Below are 26,958 nucleotides of genomic sequence, written 5' to 3'. Positions count from 1 at the left end.
ATAATCGCCGATAAAATCTACAGTATAAAGTATTTCAGGACAATTTTAACAGCGAATATAAATAATCATATATTTAATAGATTCTGAAAATTTCAGCTCGATCGATAAAGTATTAAGACAAAAAATTGAAAAATCTCGATTTGCCCCGGCTTTTAATTTGCCCCGGCCCGGGTTTGCCTACCCATTTTACCAACACTCGTATATGATACATAAGAAGTACATGCAAAGTCAAAGCTTGATTTATTGGTTGATTCATCGATTCTTTCTTTTAAAAATATAATTAGTTCCATGATAATTATGTCCCTAGTGTCATCTGTTCTAATCACACTCTCTCAAGTGATATTTTTATGTGCAAATACAACATACAAATATTTTATTGGCACAAACAGAAAAACATAAAACATTTTGTGGAAATAAGTTAGATAAATTCTTTGTTTCGCTATAAAATACAGGAATTCCTAGAAATACTAAAATGGCGTATGTGAAGTGCTAGGTCGATAGGAAATCATTTTTTTTTTTCGATAATATGATATTTGTGTGTGTGCTCTTTCGGGTTCCCTATTTTCTCGGGCTCGGGATTTCATCTGGGAATGCCCTTTTATCCGGAAGTGCGTAAGAACGGTGGCAACCCCAAACAGAAGTCAAGGTTCATGTTGCTGTCGTGAGAAAAAGAGATGAGCGATCGATATTTTGTCACCGTGAGCACAATCTAGAATTGAAAAGATGGCAACAAATTCAGTGATTCCCGAACTGACCAGTTCCGAAAGCGAGGACACCCTTGCTGGAATGGACGAGTCAGAAATGGCATTGAATGGTATCTCAATGTTGCTGAATAATGGTTTTGATGAAGCCAGCGCTTTATTCGAAAAATACAAGTATGTATCATTTGAACATTTCAAAATTAAAAAAAAGATAATTAGAATCATAAATTGCTTTGTGAGGAAAAAAAAAAACTTCAGTCGAGTTTTCCGATCCCGACGTTAATTTTCATAATCGGGGGATTGTGTAATCATTTTTTTGAATAAAGGACAAGGACAAGTAGAGTTAATTTCTATTAAGCTTTAAATGAAGATGATTAAAATGTATTAGCCAAAGCTTTGAATAAATGAATCCAGAAAAGCATAAATGTGGTCATCCAATGCAATATCATGTCCAATGAGTCAGTTCTTTTGATATTTCCTTGGTTATCAACTTATCAGGTTATTCATAATATAAACATCCTATTCATCATAATTTTTACAACTCCATCTTTGTTTTATTGTAACTGCAATTCCTTCCTGAGTATGTCAATTTACATATCGAAAAAAAGAAATGTCTATTGTAGGGATGGGTTATATCGCCAAAAATTTTGTGTTGTGATATACCACGATTTTTTCCCCAAAATATCACAATTATATCATGATGTTCTGGTTTTTACAAGCATTTAAAAAAATTTTTTTAAATACAAAACAAAGAAAAGCTGGAGACCAACACCTTGAGGTTAAAATTGCGGAAGATTCTCATGTGTGGATACCGAAAGGTATTCAATAGGGTCTGTAACTAAAGTTATAAACTTAAAAGTTCTGATGACAACCGTCACAGGTCGAAACCGGTCAGCAAAATAAATTTACTGCTGCATTCTCACGAAGTGTTGGTGATCTGTTTTATACTTTTAATTTTTTTAAATGAATACTCAGTATTTTTCTTAAAAATATGTCTGAAAAATAAATATTTACTCATTTGAAATTTTATGTAGTACATAATATTATGCACGTTTGGATGCTAAGATGCCGTTCTTTTAAGCTTTTTCAACTTTTTTAGACTTTCTGTAATTGTAATTTAAAAAATTGAACAAATAAATAAATAAATTTTTGGACTTTATAATATGTAGCTAAATATCGGTATTTCAGTCTCCGTATCACGATAGGTATCATGCAATAAAAAAATCGCGTTATACCAGTATACTGATAAAATCTCACATCCCTGGTCTGTTGCATTTCGGATTTCCATAACAGAGTCTGAAAAAAGCAAAATAAGAGCATTTTAAATAAAAAAAAAAAACTACCAGTATATGCAGTATCAATTGAAAGGAGAGCATTTTGTCACCTGAAGAACAGACATTGTAGTTTGTAGCATTTGCATGATTGTGAGTCCAGAAGTTACTGCGAAAAAAAAAATCATTTGAATCGACTATTATATGCTGCAATATATTGTTACTTTACTGGTACATACATATTATTTATTAGATGTTTTTAATTAGAGGGCCTGAAAAAGAACAGCATGGTTCAATGCACCTATCTGACCATTTTCTTTAAATAAAGTATTATAATTGTATCAATTACTGTATATATATATTTTTATTTGTCCAGGTATTGCTATAAGAGCTACCTGCTCTCACAATGAATTCATTTAAAAATAAATCTTAATTAAACTCCATGAAATATTTCATTAATAGGAATGACAGTTACTTGATGAATTCAGGATACAGTTTTGTATTTTTCATGGTAAGTAATAATTTCAATAAAAAATTGAGATTTATATCGTTAATACATGTGTAGATACACTTTACGTAAAAAATGACTGTGTTAAATATACACAAAATATTTTTTAATTGAACACAGTTTGGATTAAAATTATTTAATACATTGTGATTTATATTTATGAAACACTCCCAATGTTCCTCAGTTGGACTGTCAGTCTTATGTGGAAGATAAAATAGCATTTACACAGTGCATATGGATATATCAGCATCTGTTCTATTTATTGAGTCTCTTGATGATACATTATAGACATTGTCATCTGTGCACATTTTTAAATTACCAATGTAAAAGAAATACATGTATTGAATTTGTACTTTAGAGTTTTCTGAAACAGGTAATTTTTTTATATTGTGTACATGTATGTGCTTTTCAAATTATTTTCTTTTTGTAGCAAGCTCTTATGTCTTTTGAGGAGGAAAAGCTAGACGAAGCTTTGAAAGTTTTACAAGAAACTGAAAAATTGTGTGATACTGATTCAGGAGTGTTGAAGTCAATCAAAAACAGATTCAAGTCCAAGAAAAAGAGAGTGGTAAATATGTTTTGCATGCAAAAGGCAGAGTTAATGTGTAAGGAAGAAGTCAAGAAATATAATTTATTAATAGTTTTTTTTAAAGAATTTTACTGACTGGTAGGAAAAAAGAATTAAGAAAAATTGACTAACATATACAATTTTATTTATTCTTTTGTGAAGTAAAATACAGAATAAATTATAAACTGATAACTCTTAAACACAATAATAAAAAAAAACATTTTTCAGGAGGGACAAATCAGCATTGATGAAAAGATTCAAAGACAGGTGATAGTAGCTGACTCTTTACTCTATCAGGCAATATTAGTGTTCACCAATCAAGACATTCCTAGCTACATCAAAGGTGGCTGGTACCTCCGCAAAGCCTGGAAAATCTACGAGAAATTGTACAAAGATGTCATGCAACTCCAGATGAGAAATGCCAAGTTACGTCAGTCAGAGAATGGACCAGTGGATGGAAATGACAACGAAATGCCTCAGGAACTTCTAGACCGCCTCCAGGGGGCGGTTAGTTTTGGATACGGAACATTCCAGATTTGTATATCAATGGTCCCCCCTAAGATTCTAAAATTGATTGAACTGTTTGGGTTTGAGGGTGACCGGGATGCAGGGCTTGCAGCATTAGATTACTCTAGTCACAGTAAAGATATGAAAGCACCTCTTGCCACACTAGGCCTGCTGTGGTACCACACTGTACTACGGCCATTCTTTGCATTGGATGGAGCTAACGATTATAGTGCAGGTAAAAATCGTTTGAACAACATCAAGTATTGTTTAAATGTCAAATAACAAATTATTGTTATGATCTGAATAATTTAATGAATGAAATGTTTCGAGCAATTTTCTTCCTGGGGTTTAAGGTAGTGTTTTTCAGATATTCAAATGTAGAACCAAGAGAGTTTATAAGAACATTGATATATACACCGTACACATGTACATACAATATTTTAGTACCAGTACTTTTCCTCACCATTAGGCATTCTTAAAGAACAACTTTGAATAAATTTGAAAATTTTGATATGCAGAGAAAAATAATTTTGAATCTAATTAGCCTGATGAGACTTATTTTTTTTTAATCAGGGACAGAAGATGCGGAGAGAATTATAGAAGAGAAAGAGACAGAATTCCAGCAGTCTTCTTTATTTCTATTCTTTCGTGGGAGGATACACAGACTCAGGGTAATCCTTCATTTGTTGTCTTCATGAAAGACAGATTTATATACAATGCAAAGACCTGTATTATCTTTAATTTAAAGTTACCAATTCTAAAAGAATAATAAATCACTAACACCCATAGCTAAATATTAGTGTTGGCAAATCGGATGATTTTTAGTAACCGGGTACTCGCTTTATCTTCCGATCGAGTACCCGGTTACTCGGATGATTTATTCATATGTATCATTTATCTCATCTTTCACTCATCGGCTCTTATAAAACACAAAAGTATTGTGAATACATGTAACTTTATTTATAAACTTTAAAAAAACACGCACGCAATATCTTGAATTTTAGATATAATTATGATCACAAAAATTAATTAAATCAGAAGAAAAATATTCAATGTTTCACGCTATTTTACAATGGCGTTCATCAGTTTTACTTTTTCAACCCCCAATATGTGTCACGACCAAGGAGACTAATTATTTAGAAATTTGAAGTCACGATAACCCCAATTCACATTAATTACATTTTACAGGTATGGAATCAGCTGTTTTTTTTAAATAATTCCAAGCTATACATGTCTTTGGCGGCATGCTGTTAAATTATTAAATGAGGTAATTATAACTTGGGTCTTCAAAACGTGTATAACCTGCTGGCAATCAAAGCTATCAATTAAATGTGAAAACCAATCAATCGTATTAGTAAAACCATAGATCATTAAGTCTAACGGTAAAGAAAATTAGAGAAATGTTGATTTGTACGCTTATATACAAATTAACATTTTAATTTTTAGTTTTTTACCATATAAGATGCATTTTATCCGAGTAACCGAATAGCAGTTTTACTAACCGATACTCGCATCGTTCGACGGTTAACCGATTAACCGGGTACTCGTTGCCAACACTACTAAATATACATAGCTAAGATTTAAACAATTTTGTTATTTATAAGTGTATTTGACAGTGTACTATTATGGAATATTTCAATGTTTTTACTAGAAACAAACAGACAAATCATTGGAGTCCTATCAAAAAGCATTAGAGGCAGCAAAAGGTCAAAGGGAAATAGAACTCATGTGTCAATATGAAATAGGTAAATATCAAAGATTAACAGGAAATTAACTTAATTGTTTCAATATTAAGAAGGTAAATATCAAAACTTAATGGGAAATAGAACTTATAAAGTAAGAGAGCACTAAAATGTTTCTTTTTGGATCCTGTAAATTGATCTATAGCTTATAAGAAGAAGAATATGAAATCAGAGATATGAAATGTAATGAAAACATTTGTATATGTAAGAAATAAATTGATTATTTTAAAAGTTTTAAAGACTCTGGACCCAAATTATAAATGCCAATTTTATTTTGTAATTTATTTTATTAGGTTGGGTTAATATAATGAAATTACAGTGGAGAGAAAGTCTACAAGCATTCACAAGGTAAACATATTTAATTTAATAATTTTTTTGTTAAATTGTCCTTGAAATATGAGCAACAGTTTGTCAAATACCTGTAATTTGATACAGCTGTGGAGTTCCCAAACATATTTAAATGGTACCAGTAAAAATCTTTCACCTGCTGATACATGAAGCTGAGAAAGCTGACCTCTATACTTTTGAAAATAAGGCTGTTGAAATACAGGCTCACTACATATGTTTTGTTCCATTTTTAGATTAAAGGAAGAGACAAAGTGGTCCAAATGTTACTATACATATCTTATGGGAGGTGAGTACTGTCATATCTCACATTGTGGTGGAATTAATCACTGTTTAAATCATATTTTAAACTTGCAACTCTAAATTGAAATGAATTTCTATTGATTACTTGATATTAAAACTTACTTCAATTTAATATGTTGACTCAAAAATTCCACTTGTAAATCATTTACATTGTAATATTAAATCACAATTCTTAACCAATAGAAAAGAAATTTAACTTAAAATTTGTTAAAGCATTTGAAATGAAGTTTTAATCAAAAGAATGGAAACTGTTGTAAAACACATTGGAAATCTTAGTTTTATGGGGTTTTTTTTTTTACATATGTTTTTAAAACAAATTGTGTAAATTTTCGGTGATTGCCACATGTGCTTGAGATTGATTATGTATGCTTGTTTTAGTGTCCTTGGGAGCAATGGGTGATATAAAGGGAGCTCATGACATACTCAAAGAAGTACCAGGTCTGCTCAAAAAGAAAAACAATCAAATCGAAGCCTATGTTTCAAGGAGGGTAAGTGTAGCTTTTAGGTTCTGATCACAATTTGTCGTGCATCCATCGGTCTGTAACTTTTCACATTGTGGAGCCACTAGCTTCACCAATATTGCCACAAAACATTCTTGAGGGAAGGGGATTCAGGTTTGTTGAATGAAGACCAGGCCTCTTCCAAGGGGCGGATATTAAGAATTAAGATAATTTTAATGGGATTTCTTGAAAGTCATTTCTTCAAAAACCACAGGACCAGGAAAATCCTCAGGTAGTGTAGATTCGATTTTATTAAAATTTTTACCCCTTTGGGTAGGTTTGAGCAACAATAGGTGATTAAAACTAAACATAGGTCTGGAATGTATAGGAAAACTTCTTTAAAAAATTTCTCCTCAAAAATTACAAAGCTATGATTAGTCACATTAAATTAGAAGCATCCTCAGGTTTGTAGATTCAGATTCGGAATAATGACTGAGGGTGGGGGTTGGGGGGATGGTACTGCAATGGCCAATAAAAGTTTACTTAGGAATGTATTGGGAAAAACTGCTGACAAAGAACAGTATAAGGCCATTATAGTAACTCAGATGAGCTTTGTGAGCCCAGTCCCTCTTGTTTTTTTTTCATGGCATTGTTTTGATTTATAAGCTGGATACTGACTAATGAGGAAGTTTATTAATACCTTGTTTTATATTTAAAAGGCTGAGAAGTTCAAGAAGGCAGCCCCAAGTCAGGAGTACTGTCGTCTGCTATGTATGGAGCTGATATTTCTCTGGCATGCTCTACCCACCTGCACTCCAGATGAACTTCAACCCTATCTCACAGGTACAAAGTTAATCTGTTATATTTCAATGACTTAAGTCATAAGGGGAAAGCATAGAATACAAGAAATAATACTGGTGAAACGATACCCCTCTTTCATGGTTTGATATGTATTGAATAATTTTGTCTCTATACGGTTATTTTCGATACAATGCATTTTGATAGATGGAAACTGGCTTCAGTTAAGGTAGAGTTAAGTGGTGCAACAAGGTTGTAAATTAAAAATATATATATTTGTAATTTCTTCTTTATTTTTTTTCAGTTTGTGACATGCAAACAGATTCAAAGGTCTATCATGTCAAATGTTTGATAGAAGGAGCTGTGTACAAAGAGCTTGGAGAACTAGAAATGGCAATACAGGTGAGTGTGAGGACAGTATCGGGGATTTTAAAGTTCCTTACAGGTGAGTTTGAAGACAATATTATTAGTTACATAGTTTTTAAGTGACAGGGTACGGGATGATACCTGGTTAGTAAATTTCATACCATGCGAGGCAGAATGTATCGCTATTCTCTCAGTGCTTGCAATTACAAAGTATGTAGAAAATTAACAATCATACTTATGTGTGAATAGTATATATAAGTAAAATCTCCTTGGAAACGGATTTCCCACTTGTCCTTTACTTTTCTTCTCATTGCTAAGTTTTTGATTAACAATTGATTTTCTTGTTTAGTGTTTAGAGGAGGCCATAGCTCGACAACAAGGAATGAAGGAAGACCAACATGTCCCGGCTTTTGCCAGCTTTGAGCTTGCTTCTATTTACATGAGAAAGCCTGAGGTAAACAATAGAATGTACAAATCTTTTCTTGTGTAAGATGTAGACAAGAAAACAATCACACTTTTTTTGCATTAAGAAAATAAACCAGTACCAGTATATATTTTTAAAACATACCTGAACTTTAAGTACAATCTTCAGCACTTATGTTATGTAAATATCACAGGCTCTTGACATTTTCATTGATGAATACTGTAGACGTACTATTTTCCACGGGGGTCATAAATCCGCGGAATCTCTATTTCTTTTTAATCCGCGGGTAGAAAATTACGCAGATTTCTTAGACTCTCACAATACCAGGGGTGATCAAAAAGTTTGCGAACTATCTTTATATCTACAAAACCTCAATTTAGATTAGAAAAAGATTTGGTGTGCACATAGCCATACACAAGTTCTATAAATAGCATATGCTGAATTAAGTTTTGCTCCTTGTTTGTGACGTCACAATGTAAAAATGACGTCACTATGTAGGTCATTTGTGACAAAAAATGGATTTCTCAGTCGTACTCGTTCAACGAACAACTGCAAAATTTGATGATATATCTTAGAAATTCCTTTGCAGTAGCATATAAGAATTTTTATTTCCTATCTAGCTTGTAACACGAGCTTTGATTGGTTGCAGAGTCAGTTGTAAATTTCTGTACACCCGACTTCAGCCGGAGGTAAAAAATGTGACATCACAATGCATAGTTTCTCTATGATAAAAAGCAAATAACATGACGTCACGATGCATTATAGTACGTATTGATAGATTGAGACACAAATGATTAGACTCTGTTTACAAAGAATTTTTATGGGAACATAGGAAATAAATTCGTTATCCAGGTCCAATCAAGAGAGTAAGGTGATTTACCCCGGGTTTTATTCCATACACCTTTCGGCCTCAGGATGTATGGAATAAAACCCGGGGTAAATCCCCGTACACCCTTGATTGAACCTGGATAACTAACAGTACACAGTTTATTAAGACAAAAGACTTCCTATAAATTCAATAAATGATTGGATTAATCGTTTTAGTGAAGGAAGGTATATGTTCAAAAATGATATTTGTTATGTTGCCCAGTGAAAGCAAGTTTGAAAAGAGATGTGTTTTTAATTACGCAATTTGCTATCAAAGACCTCTAATTTACACTCTGGAAAATAGTTGAACATCTTAACAATACCGGTAATATCATTATTAAATACCTAAGATATCGTTTACTTTAGATTTTAAACATATTAGATATCATAAAAAGGAGGCACCCATTCTCTATCCATCTTGAATAAACATCTCTCCCGAGACAGAAGATTTGGGTTTTGATGGTCGCCATGCTTATTTTTTGGACAAGATATTCTTATCCACCCATTCTGTGTCTGAGATTTGACCATTTCTTACAAATGAACTGTTCTTGTTATAAAAATTAACTTACATGGAAAGAAATATAAAACTCAGAAAAATATTTCGGCTTTTGTTACAGAACGCAAGGAAGGGGGTCACGTGACCGCCTATATCACATGATTCATGCATGAGTAGAACAGTAGCAGATATTCATTGAAATCGGAGAGGACTGATTTAAAATATAATCAACATTGAAACCAAATATTATTTTTTTTATGGAAGTTATTAAATTAGTTCGCGAACTTTATGATCACTCCTTGTAATCCCTACAAGTATTTTGAGTATGATGGGATAAATTTCTGCAGACAACTTGTGACGGCGTACATAGCGTAAATTAATACCACGCGGAAAAAAGTACCTCTACAGTATATTCCCCATATACATATTATAAGGGGATATGTCATCAAAAGAGAAAGGTTTAAAACATCAAGTGCTTGTGGTAAATATATTCAATGCAATAATTGATCAAATTTTCATTTTCAGTGCATTAATTGTTAAAATTTCATAAGCTTATTCTTTTAGTACTCATTTATATAAAAATGCAATGAACATTTCAGACTGCTGGAAAAGCAAAACAACTGTTACAACAGATAAAGGTAAGATTCATCCATTCAGTAACTGGGGTACATTCTGTCTTATTCTCAGCTTCATATTATTGTCAGAGACAGAACATGTCAAGCTATTCCATCAATAAAAATATTTCATAATTATATTTCAAGGCGAAAATCAATTAACAATGTCATATCTATATTATTTTAGGATAATTACAAAGAATATGATTTTGAGAATAGATTAACAGTGAGAGTGAATAATGCCTTGAAGGCTTTGAAAATCAGTGCCAAAGTGGGATGAGTAACAGACCTCCGTCTTCCCTCACTCCATCTCCACTTCAAGAGCAAATCAGGATCAGGAAATCCAGCTGGGTGTACAGGAAATCCCAATGGATGTTCAGGAAATCCAGATAAATGATTTAAAAAATGAGCATCCGATCTGGTGGCTTTTAGTTTAAATAAATATCATTCTCTAATCACTAATGACACACCACTTCATGATCTTTTCAGTACTTCAGTCGATATAGAAATTTCTGTTGTGTTCTCGTATCAGGGTTGTTACATAATAGACTACTGTTTCTCATTGACAACAGTTTGAAAATCATGAAGGCAACAAATATGTTTCCTTCAGTTGGATATTTTGTTTATGTTTCCATTTCCTTTATAGACCAAATGTAGACCAATTATCATTAAAAAGTTATTAGTATTATGTGTCAACACTGTGCCAAAGTTTGATGCCCCATTAAACTTATAAAAATCAGTTTAAATCTGATGACAAATACATTGTTGTTGTTCTATGTCATTGCATGTATTTATTTAATTTGACATTTACAATATCATTGGTTCATAAAGTAAGTACACGTCAGCTAATGCAGCAAGTCCTGTCATGGCTCTAAAGAAAGCATGGAAAAAGATGGTCTCTTTAGGAACAAGACATGATTCTACATTGTCAATTATTGTCTAACTTAAGACCATTCACATGGAGCTATGCCATTAAATTCAGAATAGCGTAAGTTTAATTTTGAACTGACCTTTGATGAGTATATTGGTAAATTGAAAGATTCTCCGTAAGCCATCAATTTTTTTATAATGAAGATAATCATCATGATACTTGATATTTTGAAATACATCTATACCTTAATTAAGGGGAGTTGATTAAGAACTAAACTTTTTTACTTTGAAATCAGTGATTAATTTTGTCATAATAGGATTATTTTACTTGTCACTGATTAGAAATGTGAAACTATTGGATATTGAATATATTTGTAAAGTATAAAAAAAATAGGCCTAGGGACATGGTCTGTCTGGTTTCCTGGTATAATACAGATAACCATGCAGGTATTATTCACAATTTTCATTGACAGGGAATCATTTCCCCCTTTTGTACCTCTCCAGTCTCTAAAGCAGTGCTGCGGTAGATATCATCCTGTCTTTTCATGGAATGTATGTAAGCAGCATTTGGAATATAAATTATTTTCAATATTATATTTTCATAAAGTTATGACAATCCAAGAAATTAAATTATGTGAAAACCTTAATACACGTAGCTTGCATTTTTTCATTGTTGTTTGAATATTTGCGCTTTATTGAGTCACTTCACGTTTTACGTGAAAATTCTAATTTGTTTGATATTTTCTTCAAAGAAAATCAAAAAATGATAATTGTAATGACAATTGTAAAATGACATTAGTTATATTGTGTATTTTTTAGAAACAAATGAGGAAAGCTTGTTGATTTGGACTTAATGTGTAATACTCATTATGTCATTTGATGCTGTAACAATTTCTAAGTCATACAGAGTGGCATTTGTAACTTGAATGTGTACATCTAGTTAGTTTTCACTTTGAGCCTTTCATTAAGAATTTTTGCATTTTTATTGACATTTTGATTTTCCTTATAAAAAATTGAATTTGGATGTCTTTACTTTGAATTGTTTGCTACTGTGAGTTTTTGACATGCTTTTCAATTAATTCCCTGTTCTAATAAACACATCTTGTTTATATTTTTCCAATAATGTCAGTTGTAATACATGAATTTCTATTCTTGTAGTTTAAATTTCTTTGCTTATGAAACTGCACATATTTTATCATTCATTAAACTAGTTTCTTTTTTGACAGGATAATTTAATCACTCAGATGTGAAAATAAAGAGAACAGATTTAGGCTGTATGTTGTTTTTAGATAGAAAACCCCATTTCACTTAATCATACAGAATGTCATCTTACATAAATGTTAAGAAAAATGCATCAGTAAATTCACAATGCATTGAATTATACACTGGATTGGACACCTAGATAAAATGTGTTGTGAAACACTGATGCTTCTCAAATGCAAGCCAAGGTCAAAGGTCAAGTGTTGGAATCTAAAGGAAGGATTTGTTGGAAGGAGGATACGTGTGAAATATGAGAGCCCTGGTAATAACTGTTCAAAAGTCATGGTCATTTTTTTAAAAGTGGGTCAAACTTTAAGTTCAAGTCAAAAAGACGAAAACATTTATACCCATTGAAAGGTTACAATGAATAAACCTGTGAAGTATGAAAGCCCTAGCACCAACTGTTTAAAAGTTATGAGCAAGGTTAAAGTTTGAAATGTAAAAGTAAAGTAAAACCGGGTCAAATTCCAAGGTCAAGGTCAGTAGGTCAATTTGGTGGGACTTTTAGAAAGGTTTTTTTCCCAATGGATAAACGTGAATTAAGAAAGGAATAGACCCGACCACTCAAAAGTTATTGGCAAAGTTTTTGTGGACAAAAAGACGAACAGAGAGTTTGATTTCAAAATATACTCGGCACTAAGTACATGTAAAGATGATTCGATTTCATAAAAGTGAAAAAGGGTTGGGTCATTTGGAAATCATCTCAAGAAATATTGGTCCACAAAAGATTGGAGCCAAGTTTTACATAGAAATATAATATAGAAGAACAAAATCTGGCAGGGTCATAATTAGCGGTTTGATGGATTTAAGTTATTTCGAAAACGTTATGAAACAAAAGAACTAAAGGCCTTTTAAGATGCTCTTCTGAAAAAATGTACAACCCATTACATCTGTCTAAAGCCTTTGAATATCCTGTATACTTATTAATATAACAACTTCAAATTCCACTAAAAGAAGCAATAGGTCATCGTGACTTCCAGTTTGGTTAAAACACTCTGAGAACTCAAGATGCATCTACTGCATGACAAAGCCGTTGATGATTCTGATCCTAAAAGTAGGTAAATGTGAGCTTTGTTTTAGTAAAGATACTATCAAGATACTATCAAGACCTCTAAATGCATCAAATGACAAAGGTTCGATAATTTTAAGTCTCTTATTATTTAAAAATTTTTAGATTTTGTCTTCATTTCTGAAAGTAGGTTACTCAGTACTGTGATCTACTTTCATGTTGACAACTTGACATACATGTACTAGTATTCTTAGGTTTCAAATTACATGAACTGACAAGATTGATATACATGTAGTACCTGGAATACTTGAATATTGTCATAACATTTGATTACAAGGTCACTGTGATCTACTTTTTCCATTAACGTTCTCTGTAGACGAAAAATGCACCAACTTACAAAATCTAAGGCACTTTAATTGGAACCAGAAATATTTTTAAATATACTCATTGATATAGCCGTAAAATTTTTAAAGTATCTCACGGTGAACTACTTTTCAGTTAATATTCTCGGAGGACCCGAGATCTATATAGACATTACATTTCATAATTGTTAGCTATAAGTACATTGTACTTCAAATATTTATGTAAAAAGATTTCAAAAATAGGTCACAGTGACCTACTTTTCAGTTGAATTTCTCCATGACCCAAGATGAATAAACTGGTGATTCTAAGCTAATCGGTACCAGAAATATCTAAATGTAGCTATTAAATTTCAAACGTAGGTCAAGGTGTAGGGAAAATGAAACGTAAACAAATTTTATTTATTCACTGTAATATTTAAACACGAGAATAAGATTTTTAAACCCACTCATTATCATTTAAATCATATTTAACAAGCTTTTGGGTACAAAAAATTGTTGAAATACTAGAGGTACTGTGAGCAATGAGCTCACTAAATGATGCCCCTGCCTCCAATATGTATAAAATGGCAGTGTCCATGTTTTGCCAAGGGAAACCCAAAATATGTCTCGGATCAAAAAGTAAAATAGGAGGTGCACAATGGCAATATGTAATAAAGATTCTTTGAAAGTTTCATTAAATTTCAATCAGTGGTATGAGAGGAGTTGCGGATAAGAGATGGGTACCCCAGAGCGTAACAGACAGACGGACGGACGAACATAACGATTACTATATACCCTCCCGCTTTTCAAGCGGGGAGTATAATGATACAAACACGTAGTATCGTTTTATTGGGGTGTGATATTTGTGTGCGTGTACAAAACTCGAAAATACATTTTCGTTAATGGGAGGTTTCTAATTTTGCTCTTAAATTGAATTTTCTACAAACGTATAAAAAAACTAGAGGTACTGTGAGCAATGAGCTCACTAAATGATGCCCCCGCATCCCATATGAATAATGCACAATGGCAATATGTAATAAAGATTCTATGAGAGTCTCATCAAATTTCATTCAGTGGTATGAGAGTTGCAGATAAGAGATGGGTACCCCAAAGCGTAACAGACGGACGGACGGACATACCGCTAACTATATACCATCCCGCTTTTCAATAATTAAAGATGTTATACCGTGAGAAAATTTGACTAGTACGCTATACTGCAAAAAAAAAAAAAAAAAAAAAAAAAAAATAGGAAACCGCTTTTTCGATGAACATTTTAACAGTGAAAAGTTAAATGTAGAAAAAGGATCTGGGTGTGCCCTCCCCCCCCCCCCCCCTTTACCCTGATACTACAGGTCTGTGTTAAGATTTTTAAATTCATATATTGACCAATTCCTAAACCCTAGCTGTCACTTTTGTGGCAAGTTGCTTGCGTCATCGAAATCTCGTACTTTTATGCGCCACAGTTTTCCAGGCCGCATGATACCCATATTAACGCCTGTTGTCATACAGAATAAAAACTTCTTGTCGAAGTCAAATTTTCCAGCAAAAGTATATTGTTCAAATAAATTAAAATGCATTCAAATTTAAAGTCTTTAAAAATTATGACTTTATTATTATCCCAAAAAGATATCCGATGTTGAAATACGACGCGACACAATTGAGTCTCTCTTTTTTTTGGATCATCCAGTAGAGGTCCCCTCGTCATTCAGACAAATGTTCGTGTCACTATACCACAGGCAATCATCCCCAGATGTGTCGGTGGCAGTGTTTACAGGGTCGTCAGTTCCATTTGCACCGGTTGCATTAGTATTACAGAGTGCTTCTGTTGGTCCATTTGTGTTACACCATGCACAAGCCACAGGATTTCTTCTTGATGGACACAAACTACTGACGGGCGCCGGAGTGACAGCGACAGTACCACCGCTGCTACCTGCCGCTGCCGACCCCGCGGCAGCGCTACCGCTGCCTCCTCCAAAGAATCCAAAAAGACCCCCGCCACTGCCACTCGCGGCCTGTCCAGCAGCTAAAAAAGAAAAAAAATGAATTGTAAAAAATTGAAACTGAAAAAGCGGAACTGCATTAAAGCAGGTAGTTCTTATACTAATGTATCCTAGTAAATCCGAGTTCTTTGTGTCACTTTCTAAAACGTTCACTTTTGGTTTTATAAATGTGATCTTAAATGATCAGTTTTTTGCATTCCCCTTAAGTTTTCTTTACTTGAAAAAACAGCAAAATGAATATGAAATCCTTTTTTAAAAAATGATATATTTACTACATGTAGTATATGCAAAAAATTATTCATTTTACATTTGTAAAGTCAACATAGATTTAGTATCAATTACATTTTATTTTACAAAAAAATATTTTTGTACAAAGCAAATACATGTAAGCGCTTACTAAAAACTTACCGATAACTGCAGCAGCTATCGCAAAAGGGAACCAAGCACTTTGAGTAAAGGAGTACCACCATCCTCCACCCCCTCCACCTAATGCACCACTAGCAAGGGCCCCACCAAGACCACCACCCCACCCCCCACCATACAAGCCACCACCGAATCCTCCTAATCCACCACCCCCTAGGCCTCCTAAACTTCCATATCCCCCTAATCCCCCACCTCCCAGACCACCACCTAATCCCCCACCTCCAAATCCCCCTAATCCCCCACCTCCCAAACCACCACCACCCAATCCCCCACCTCCAAATCCCCCTAATCCCCCACCTCCCAGACCACCACCACCTAATCCCCCACCTCCAAGTCCCTCTAATCCCCCACCTCCAAACCCCCCTAATCCCCCACCTCCCAGACCACCACCACCTAATCCCCCACCTCCAAATCCCCCTAATCCCCCACCTCCAAGACCACCACCACCTAATCCCCCACCTCCCAGACCACCACCTCCTAATACCCCACCTCCCAGACCACCACCTAATCCTCCTCCAAGTCCTCCACCTCCTAATCCAACCCCTAATCCTCCATCAACACCAGATAATCCACCTCCAAAATTACCAATTCCTAGACCCCCACCTCCAAGCCCTCCCCCACTACCCAATCCTCCGATTCCACCAAGATTGCCAATTCCACCCAGACTCCCGCCCACTCCTAATCCGCCTCCTGGTATAACTGTTGTTACAGATGTGGCAGGAATTACTGGTTCTGGACCTACAAAGCTACCGGCTGGTAGACCTGTACCGCCTGTGGCTATAGTTCCCCCTGTGCCTACACCAAGTCCACCTCCAGCAAAGGGATCCGGTCCAACAAAAGCCCCACCTGTGCCCAGAGCACCTCCTTGGCCGTTTATGATAGTGACACCTCCTGGTCCTCCTATTCCAGTACCCCCTCCAACTCCAATACCTGGTGCAATTCCGCCTCCTCCAATGCCACCTCCATTGATAACGGTGACTCCTCCAGTGCCAATACCTCCTAATCCACCGTTTCCAAGTCCTGCAGTTCCAGCATCAATAATTTGTACAGCACCGCCAGGAGCCCCAGCACCACCTCCACCACCAACAAAAGTAAAGCCATCGCCACCTCCTCCAAATCCATCGCCAGCTCCAAATCCACCGCCAGCTCCAAATCCTTCGCCAACACCAAATCCTTCGCCACCATCTCCAAATCCGCCACCGGCTGCTCCAAATCCGCCCCCAGGTCCTCCAAATCCACCGCCAGGTCCTCCAAATCCGACACCTGGTCCTCCAAATCCACCGCCGGGTCCTCCAAATCCATCACCTCCAAAAAAGGTGGCGCCGGCGCCAGGAGCAGCAGGACCTCCTCCACTACCGGCGAAAGTAAATCCACTGCCTGGACCCCCAAATGCACCAACTCCTCCGCCAAAAGAAGGAAAGCCTCCGCCAGCACCACTCCCAACAAATGTGCCACCGGCACCAGGAGCTCCGCCACTTCCTAAACCACCTCCAACAGTGAAACCTTCACCAGTGCCTCCAAAGCCATCAACTCCTCCTGCAAAAGAAGGCACTACCCCGCCAGTTCCCCCTATCACTCCACCGGACCCGAAACTTCCATCTACTAGTCCTATGCCCGGCCCGCCTACTGTAGTTACTCCTCCCGTTGTAATGGGAATTCCCGTCCCTGCTCCAGATGTACTGAAACTAGGAATACTTAATGTGCCGCCATCTACACTGCCGATCCCAGAAAACCCACTGTTTGTAAAACCAGTGTTAAAAGTTGACAGTCCTGGATTTGCAAATGGCACTTGTGACAGACATGGATGGAAAGTGCAAGTTAAAGCAAGGGCCCATAAATATTTAAGGATCTGTTTTAAAAAAAAAAATTGGGGAAATTAGATTAAATAAGTATTTGAATGAAATAAGTTAGATAACGAAGGATCAAGTAAATCATTTTCCCCCTATACATTGCATGCAAAGTTGCGCCATGTAAATTGTCTTCGCCATATTTTTTAACGGACATATTTATTCTAACAGAATATTTTGAAGTTGAAAAAAGACACGCAATGTTCATTCTAATAAAACAAGTAAAATTAGGTGTTTTTTTTTTATAAATGATATACCCGGTATTAGAACTTCCTAAAATAACTTATTATTGTCTTAAGGTATATTATGTAACCCTTTCTACATGCGTTTGGTTCAATGCTACAGCCATCTTTTGTCATTATTTTTATCTTCAGTACATGGAAAATCAGAAACGCACCACGTACATGTATTGTTAAAACATACATTTGAATCGAATAAATAAGACATTTAAAAGACAGTTTTTATTTTTTATTTTATTTTATTTTTTTTTTTTTTTTTTGCTATATGCAGATATATAATCTTTAAAAGGCCTTTCTTCGGCAAAATAAGATGATCTTAAAAACTTATATATATAGACATAATATTTTAGTGTATTATTTCATGGAACTGGTTCGTTTTCATTTTGCAATATCTAACATATATTCATTTTACTGGTCTAGATTTTTTTCTTTATATAATATAAACTTAAGGTCATTAATTTTGCATTCGCCTAAATTTTGGGCATGTCTTTATGCAATGCAGAATCACCGCAGAAACAATTAAAGGTGCCATTCAAAACTATGAGAAATTTTAATAATTCAATGTAATATTAGTGTCTATGTAAAAAAGAATTGAGTATTTGCTGAAGACTTAGACGTTACGCACGGTTTTTGGTACCATAATTTCTGCCTCTTTTTATGTTGCTGAGAAACTGTCGTTTTCAATAAATATTTTGTTAACTAAAAATTAATAAAAAAATTATTAATTATGTTATCCAAGTGACTGTATAATTTTGCACAATTAATGATTTGCTTTCAAATTGCTAGGGTTAAATGATCTTTCTACATTCTATTTAAAAATGTTAAAATCCTTTTAATTTCATTTTTATCAGAAATTAATGAACAGAATTAAATTTTTGTCTTACTCCACAGGCACTTGTTTCTGTAATAATTTTTTAATCCATAGTATTATAATAACGAATGTGTCATTAATATACTATGGGTTAAAAATTTACTATTGAACAGGTACCTGAGTCTTAGTTTCAAGTTCTTTTGTGAAACGGACCCAACAGCAATGGTTTCACCTCGAAGCAAAAATTTAAAATATGTTTTATTGAACGATTCACTAAGGATTTGGAAACAGACAAAGCCTCTACTTGCATTAATAGGTCAAGACAGACAATAATTAATTATACTTTTACATGATAATAAACATGCTAATAATAAAAGTTCACAATCGAATATTATTCATCAGCATTATAGAAAATAGATGATGACCCCCTAACTGTATTCAAATTTATTATGTACAGTCTATTTTTAACAATAAGGTATTATATATGAAATATGTTCTTTTTTTAATTTCTAGAATAGAAATATTGAAATCAGTGCTAATAAGTTTGTTTAAATTTCGGAATAATAACTGAATTTGTTTCAAATAAAGAAAACCTCAGTATGATGAAAGTTAAGGACTAAATACAATGATTTCACGAAAATAAATTTTAGCGGAACAGATAATTTAATATTACGTAAAAAATATATATATATAAAAATAGATATTGACATAAAGTATTCAAAAGATACGAATTAATATATAACTGGAACTAAAATAAATGGAACTAAGATAAATAAATGAATAAAAATGGACAGAAATTTTGAAACCTTAACAGGAATTGATTTTTCTTTTCATGGGTACTGTTCCGTTCCACTTCATGTGTTTCAATTTTTTGGTAAGATCGTATTTTAAGGGTAACTTTATTAATTTTTAAAAAAGAACATAATTCAAGAAATGTGATATTAATGTGATATTTAAAATATACCTGATGATATAAAGCTTTCCTCATGTCTCTGTGCCGAATGGGCGCTCAAGCCACACTGAAAAAAGGTCTAGACACCATTTGTCATAAATAAGTGAACTTATCTGGAGTTGCGTACCCGATTCAGCCTTCTACTCAGTGCTATGTAAGATTTGCTATTTTCGTCTAAAGGTCAGAGGGGGAATGAAAGCGTGACAGAATCCTACCTTACATTGGAAGTGTCCTTCATACAGTTTTACATGTATCTTGAATTCTCCATATACCATCGTATTATTGTTTTTCTATTGGACATTTTGGAATTTAAAACGTAAATAAATGTGCACGATGAGTATGAACCTTCCTCTCCATTCAATGCTTTACAGTTACTTTTCTTTTCTTGGTTCGCCTCCTCCTAGTAGGAAACAAAAGAAGGTATTTCGAGAAGTTACAAAATATTGACTTTAAACGAGGTTGTTGAAATTCTTGCAACCTCAACTTTATTGTCAGTAGCTATTTTCGATCAAATTTGATCATATTCTAGACCTGCTCTTGATTATCGAATAACCTAGAAAACTTGAAGACAATATGCAGATGGCTACTTTATGTATAAATAAGAGTTGACGTTTGAAAAGTTGATCATCTCGTTTGTCATCCAGTTAGTTGTATGCAAAAACTTAAAGAATGAAGATAGAGAACACTGACAAATGTCATAAAACTTGAAAAATGATGATTCTGTGAAAAAGCATTTACACGATCCCCTTGAAATGACAGGGTTGGGACCAGGTGCCAGTCAGAAGTAAGCATCCCCTGTTGACCTGACACACCCGCCGTGAACCCTAAGTATTGATGCAGTGGACGGAACATTCAAATTTAGTATAAAAACAAAGGTTTAACAATAGAATGAATTGATATAAAATAATTCAGCCAAAATACTACCCATTGATAGGTTATATTCGCCAATAGGGTAATTATGACGACCACAGCGTGGTCTTTTATACTTAGTAAAACCTCCAAATAAGAAGCAGATGTGGCATGCAGACTCTGTTTCATGTGTTTGTACTTTATTTAAAGTGAACGGGAATAAATTGAGTCGATATATAAATGGGGATTACTTGTAAATTGATAAAAGGTTGTCGACATATCTGAAGGTCAAATTAGGAATAAATTCTTCATAGGCTAGTCTGGCTAGTAAAGTGGCACAATTAGTGCCCATTGATATTCCGACAGTTTGTTGGAAGTCTCAATGTAAATGTTTTCAATGAGGAACGCCAGCATTTTTATATGTAAACTTCAAACTCCTTGTATGTAGAATCAGGGTGATTTTTAACGAAGTGTTTCTATGACCAATCACAAGATGTGAAAACATTCGAGTTCTTATTGAAACTGTCTATGATATCAAAAAAGCTTACAAATACCCAGATTATCCATGCCCAACCAATATATTGTTTTTTTTTTCCAGTTTTTAAATAGAAAAATAAATTGTGAAAATAATTATTTTTGTAATGTTCTAAAAGTCATCTAGTCTAGACTTCTGTCGCAAAGGGGTGGAATTTGCAATAAACTGGATTTTTAAGGCAAGTTAATTCTGAAACCGGAGTTCGTGTTTCGTGGATTTTTGAAGAGTTTTTAACCAGGCCCCAGGATCATGAAACAGACTAAGACTTAAGTCAAAATGTTTATTAATTACTGGATTAATCTCAAATTTTGCAAATAACAGCGCTTTTGCGATTCAATATCGAAACGTATTTTAAGAGCCATTCTCTGTAATGATTTGAAATTTTATATAGGAGCTGTGGCACGCATAGTCTCAGAATTTCTCCAAACTCTCTTTGATAAAAGTCATTGATACCCTAAACTGAAATCAGACAAAAATTAGTTGCTATGTTTTATAGTTACCATGGCAAAATGTCTTAAAGTACGAAAAATAGCATTTTTTAACATGTTTAGAGCCCCATAGTTAACATTTGCAGCAAAGCAAACAATTGGCAATAACTGTTTCCAAAAGTTGAAGGTCAGATGTCTCAAATGCATGATAAACATGTCTGGTAAATCAACTATTACATACGTTAGTAACAAAGTATTCAAAAGTAAAAAAAATATTCATTGACTTTTATAAAGTCATACACGTAAAAATGAAATGCAATTATAGGATGAAATATGACTAAATAATAGAAACAAGAGGCCCATGGGCCTTATAGGTCACCTGAGCATTATGCAACAACTTTCCAGTGATTGAATTTGATTCATGTTTTAATTAATCCAGATGCTATGGCATTAACAATTTTGAAAGAGGCCCCATTGATCATCATAACAATACACTTAGCAGTTGCTTAGTTTGTTTACTTAATACCCATAGGCAGGGTAGGGGAACAAAAAATGCATTTCAAGTAATCAGTAATATTCAGCATGATCAGTAATGCCCCAATCACACATGAACCCCTGACCCTTAGGCCTAGATCCACACATTGCACAATTTTTGAAAAGGCACCCTTGTTTTTCAAAAATATTTGATTAATACCAAGGGGCATATTTCGAACAATTCATCCAGTTTCAGTATATAAGTACAGCCCCCCTCCCTCCTTTATGGTACCCCTGACCCTGGGGCCTTGAAATTCACAATTCTGGAAGATTAGGACCCTTGCTCATCATAACTATATAGGTAGTTCATCTGCTTAATACCAAGGTGCAGAGAAGAAAACTTTCAAAGATTCAATGTATTTTCACTTTATAAACAATAGAGCCCCGCCCTATCACTAGAACCCCTGACCCTACGGCCATAAAATTCACAAATTTGGAAGAGGTAATCTTACTCATCATAACTATGTAATTAGTTTATTTCATTCCTAGGAGCAGAGAAGAAGATTTTCAAAGAATTCGTGTAATTTCACTATATAATCTATAGACCCCCCTACACCAGAACCCCTGACCCTGGGGCCATAAAATTCACAATTTTGGTAGAGGCACTCTTGCTCATCATACAGTAACTATGCATTTAGTTAGTTAATTTAATATCCAGGAGCAGAGAAGAAGATTTTCAAAGAATTCATGAATTTTCACTATATAATCTATAGACCCCCCTACACCAGAACCCCTGACCCTGGGGCCCTAAAATTCACAATTTTGGTAGAGGCACTCTTGCTCAACATAACTTATGCACTTAGTTAGTTAATTTAATATCCAGGAGCAGAGAAGAAGATTTTCAAAGAATTCATGAATTTTCATTATATAATCTATAGAGCCCCCCCTTACACCAGAACCCCTGACCCTGGGGCCATAAAATTAACAATTTTGGTAGAGGCACTCTTGCTCAACATAACTTATGCACTTAGTTAGTAAATTTAATACCCAGGAGCAGAGAAGAAGATTTTCAAAGAATTCATGTAATTTCACTATATAATCTATAGAACCCCCCCCCCTACACCAGAACCCCTGACCCTGGGGCCATAAAATTCACAATTTTGGTAGAGGCACTCTTGTTCATCATAACTATGCACTTAGTTAGTTAATTTAATACCCAGGAGCAGAGAAGAAGATTTTCAAAGAATTCATGTAATTTCACTATATAATCTATAGAGCCCCCCCCCCCCTTCACCAGAACCCCTGAACCTGGGGCCATAAAATTTACAATTTTGGTAGAGGCACTCTTGCTCATCATAACTATGTACTTAGTTAGTTTATTTGATACCCAGGAGCAGAGAAGAAGATTTTCAAAGAATTCATTAATATTCACTATATAATCTATAGAGCCCCACCCCTACACCAGAACCCCTGACCCTGGGGCCATTAAATTCACAATTTTGGTAGAGGCACTCTTGCTCATCATAACTATGCACTTAGTTAGTTTATTTAATATCCAGGAGCAGAGAAGAAGATTTTCAAAGAATTCATGTAATTTCACTATATAATTTATAGAGCCCCCCCCCCTTCACCAGAACCCCTGACCCTGGGGTCATAAAATTCACAATTTTGGTAAAGGCACTCTTGCTCATCATAACTATGTACTTAGTAGGCTTATTTAATACCCAGTAGCAGAGAAGAAGATTTTCAAAGAATTCATGAATTTTCACTATATAATCTATTGAGCCCCCCCCCCCCCTTACACCAGAACCCCTGACCCTGGGGCCCTAAAATTCACAATTTTGGTAGAGGCACTCTTGCTCAACATAACTTATGCACTTAGTTAGTTAATTTAATATCCAGGAGCAGAGAAGAAGATTTTCAAAGAATTCATGAATTTTCATTATATAATCTATAGAGCCCCCCCCCCCCTACACCAGAACCCCTGACCCTGGGGCCATAAAATTAACAATTTTGGTAGAGGCACTCTTGCTCAACATAACTTATGCACTTAGTTAGTAAATTTAATACCCAGGAGCAGAGAAGAAGATTTTCAAAGAATTCATGTAATTTCACTATATAATCTATAGAACCCCCCCCCCCCCCTACACCAGAACCCCTGACCCTGGGGCCATAAAATTAACAATTTTGGTAGAGGCACTCTTGTTCATCATAACTATGCACTTAGTTAGTTTATTTAATACCTAGGAGCAGAGAAGAAGATTTTCAAAGAATTCATGTAATTTCACTATATAATCTATTGAGCCCCCCCCCCCCCCTTCACCAGAACCCCTGAACCTGGGGCCATAAAATTTACAATTTTGGTAGAGGCACTCTTGCTCATCATAACTATGTACTTAGTTAGTTTATTTGATACCCAGGAGCAGAGAAGAAGATTTTCAAAGAATTCATTAATATTCACTATATAATCTATAGAGCCCCACCCCTACACCAGAACCCCTGACCCTGGGGCCATTAAATTCACAATTTTGGTAGAGGCACTCTTGCTCATCATAACTATGCACTTAGTTAGTTTATTTAATATCCAGGAGCAGAGAAGAAGATTTTCAAAGAATTCATGTAATTTCACTATATAATTTATAGAGCCCCCCCCTTCACCAGAACCCCTGACCCTGGGGTCATAAAATTCACAATTTTGGTAAAGGCACTCTTGCTCATCATAACTATGTACTTAGTAGGCTTATTTAATACCCAGTAGCAGAGAAGAAGATTTTCAAAGAAATAATGCATTTTCACTATATACTTATTTGGCCCCGCCCTAGCACTAGAACCCATGACCCTGGGGCCATGAATTTCACAATTTTGGTAGAGGACTCAATGCTGATTACAATCATGCAAACAATTTGACTGCTTGATGTCCAGGAGTAAAGAAGAAGATTTTTAAAGATTGCACTAATTTTAGTGGTTTTTGCCCCACCCCCCAGGCCCCAGGGGGGCAGGGACCATGAAATTCACAATTTTTGTTCCCCTTTACCCATAGATGCTTTGTACCAAATTTGGTTGAAATTGGTTCAGTGGTTGCAGAGAAGAAGCTGAAAATGTTCAAATGTTAACGCACGACGAACGACGAACGACGCACGACGAACGACGACGGACGAAAACAGATAGCAATAGGTCACCTGAGTTTACTCAGGTGACCTAAAAAAGAGCCTTGAAACATATACCAAGAACAAAATATGATATTTAACTTTGGTTGGCAATGGTTGCCAAGGTTTTTAAACCACAGAGAGCCTTCAAAGTAACACTCTGTATGTTTACATCTGATCCTATCTTTTTAAAAAAAAGCACATTTCCTCATAATTAATGATAAATTTTTAAAGATGTTGGTGTGCTCCTAGTTTTCCCATTTGAAAAAATTCAGATTAGATTCTTTAAATAGAGCGTTGCTATGGAAATAAGCAGAAAATATATGCTTAAAAACCTGAAAAATATTTTCTTTCCTTGGATACGTACCCTTAAATGTAGATTCCCAAAACTTTTATGATTGATATTTATCAACAGCTAACCTGACTTTAAATTTTGACTATCATCCAATCTCTAAGTGGATGCAAGAAGTTGGCACACAGGGTTTAATATTGATATAAAGTTAAAAAAATCGAACATTTTCCCTTCTTGGTAACCATAGCAACAGTGTTGTTTTCTTCATCAAATTTTATCAATATATGATATTCAACTTCAGTTGTAACAGATAAGTACTATTCAAGCTTAGTCCTTTAATTTGTTTCTTGATTAAATGGCAATTTAATTCTTAATGCAGCAAAAAATAATTCACTTTTAAGCACTGGTACTTTGTTTCCATGGTAACACTGCAAAGTAGCAATTATACCCAATTTTCTTATGGTTTTGGTGTTGCAAGGTCCTAAGGATGCATATTTGCCAGTCTTGAATTTTCATGTTTTTCCTCAAGACAGTAGCATTAAACCAATCTTAGTTACTGGTTTTGCATGGTTACACTGTGTTACCATAGCAACCATAAAAGTTATTTATAGAGTAATATTGCTTATACTTATATACTGAAGGTCAAACATTTTCATTGTTTTTTTTTTAAGTCGTTGATTGAGTTTGAGCATGTAACACCTACCATTAGTGAATACGGAATGTTTTTCAGCATATTTCAGCATTTTAAATGTATTCCAAATGTATCCTTGGTTACCACTTACTTAGAGATGTATTCTAAACAGTTTCTTTACAGTATAAGTAACATCAAGGTGTCATGTTTTTGTGAGAATGTTTTGTTTGCTTTTTCTAGTTTTTATTAAGCCACAGTCAAGATTTAAAGTGGCTGAAAAATCTCGATTTTTCAAACTTTTCCGGCTGTTGCCATAGCAACCGAGACACATAGCAACGAAATTTGGTTTGATATTTGTTTCTGGTGTCAAGTACTAAGCATGGGTGAAGTTTCATCAAAATCGGTGACCATGCGTGGCAACAAAGTTTAAGTGGTTACAGAGAATGGCTATTAATTCCGATATGCTTGACTTCCATAACATTTAAGTTAAACATGAAAATATTAATTCTGACTTTAGCTTAACATGCTTTATAATCCTGGGGCCTGACGTCTGTCTTCCGTCCAGCAGGTTAAGTGATCCTGGCCTTATACCACCAATGACAATTCGCCGTGATATATAGTGCAACAAGATCATAAATATCAAGTGTTTTTAAAAAGTGAGAGATCCGGGTAATTATGTGGAAATCCTGTAACATGTACATGTATTAACGTGAGTCGACCACACAGAAAATCTCCGTGTAAACTCAGCATTATCGGATATGTAATGTATTAATTATGTGATACCAACGCGCTTGATTTGTCTACACCTTACACCCGGTGTACACTTTTCCATAATCAAGTGCAAAAGTGTACACTTTAGGTGTACATTATTTACACCCTGTGCAGGGCATATGTAGGTTCA

At 34.7% G+C, this 26,958-nt stretch overlaps 3 protein-coding genes across 3 annotated transcripts in view; 1 reads left to right on the top strand and 2 right to left on the bottom strand.

The window, feature by feature from the left end:
• The window catches only part of LOC134243140 (putative uncharacterized protein DDB_G0293878), a 476,688-nt gene that overhangs the window by 99,607 nt on the left and 350,123 nt on the right, over positions 1-26,958 (bottom strand). The gene's annotated exons all lie outside the window — the stretch shown is intronic.
• On the top strand, positions 578-11,169 carry LOC134243139 (tetratricopeptide repeat protein 39C-like). Its single transcript, XM_062725371.1, has 14 exons — positions 578-875; positions 2,435-2,483; positions 2,911-3,048; positions 3,277-3,790; positions 4,129-4,226; positions 5,207-5,300; positions 5,591-5,645; positions 5,879-5,931; positions 6,324-6,433; positions 7,105-7,228; positions 7,488-7,585; positions 7,899-8,003; positions 9,936-9,974; positions 10,138-11,169. Exons 1-14 carry the CDS (start codon positions 724-726, stop codon positions 10,228-10,230), a joined length of 1,722 nt encoding a protein of 573 aa, XP_062581355.1. The 5' UTR covers positions 578-723; the 3' UTR covers positions 10,231-11,169.
• LOC134243153 (uncharacterized) lies at positions 15,110-18,049 on the bottom strand. The gene is made up of 4 exons (XM_062725388.1): positions 18,023-18,049; positions 16,427-17,702; positions 15,839-16,381; positions 15,110-15,453 (listed from the first exon to the last, which is right to left on the bottom strand). Exons 1-4 carry the CDS (start codon positions 18,047-18,049, stop codon positions 15,110-15,112), a joined length of 2,190 nt encoding a protein of 729 aa, XP_062581372.1.

Source organism: Saccostrea cucullata, unplaced genomic scaffold, assembly GCF_032062105.1.
Source record: "Saccostrea cucullata isolate Sc308-1 unplaced genomic scaffold, CSIRO_AGI_Scuc_v1 ctg161, whole genome shotgun sequence".
In the NCBI taxonomy this organism is placed as follows: domain Eukaryota; kingdom Metazoa; phylum Mollusca; class Bivalvia; order Ostreida; family Ostreidae; genus Saccostrea; species Saccostrea cuccullata.
The sequence above is the reverse complement of the archived record's forward strand: the minus strand, read 5'-3'. Positions and strand labels throughout refer to the sequence as shown.

Coding starts and splice junctions, on each gene's coding strand:
- LOC134243139 (XM_062725371.1), top strand. CDS start 724: ATGGCAACAAATTCAGTGATTCCCGAACTGACCAGTTCCGAAAGCGAG. Junction 8,004..9,935: donor TTTACATGAGAAAGCCTGAG/GTAAACAATAGA, acceptor TGAACATTTCAG/ACTGCTGGAAAAGCAAAACA. Junction 9,975..10,137: donor AACTGTTACAACAGATAAAG/GTAAGATTCATC, acceptor ATATTATTTTAG/GATAATTACAAAGAATATGA.
- LOC134243153 (XM_062725388.1), bottom strand. CDS start 18,049: ATGGCTGTAGCATTGAACCAAACGCAT. Junction 16,382..16,426: donor AGGAATTGGTAATTTTGGAG/GTGGATTATCTG, acceptor TTGGATTAGGAG/GTGGAGGACTTGGAGGAGGA. Junction 15,454..15,838: donor GATAGCTGCTGCAGTTATCG/GTAAGTTTTTAG, acceptor TTTCTTTTTTAG/CTGCTGGACAGGCCGCGAGT.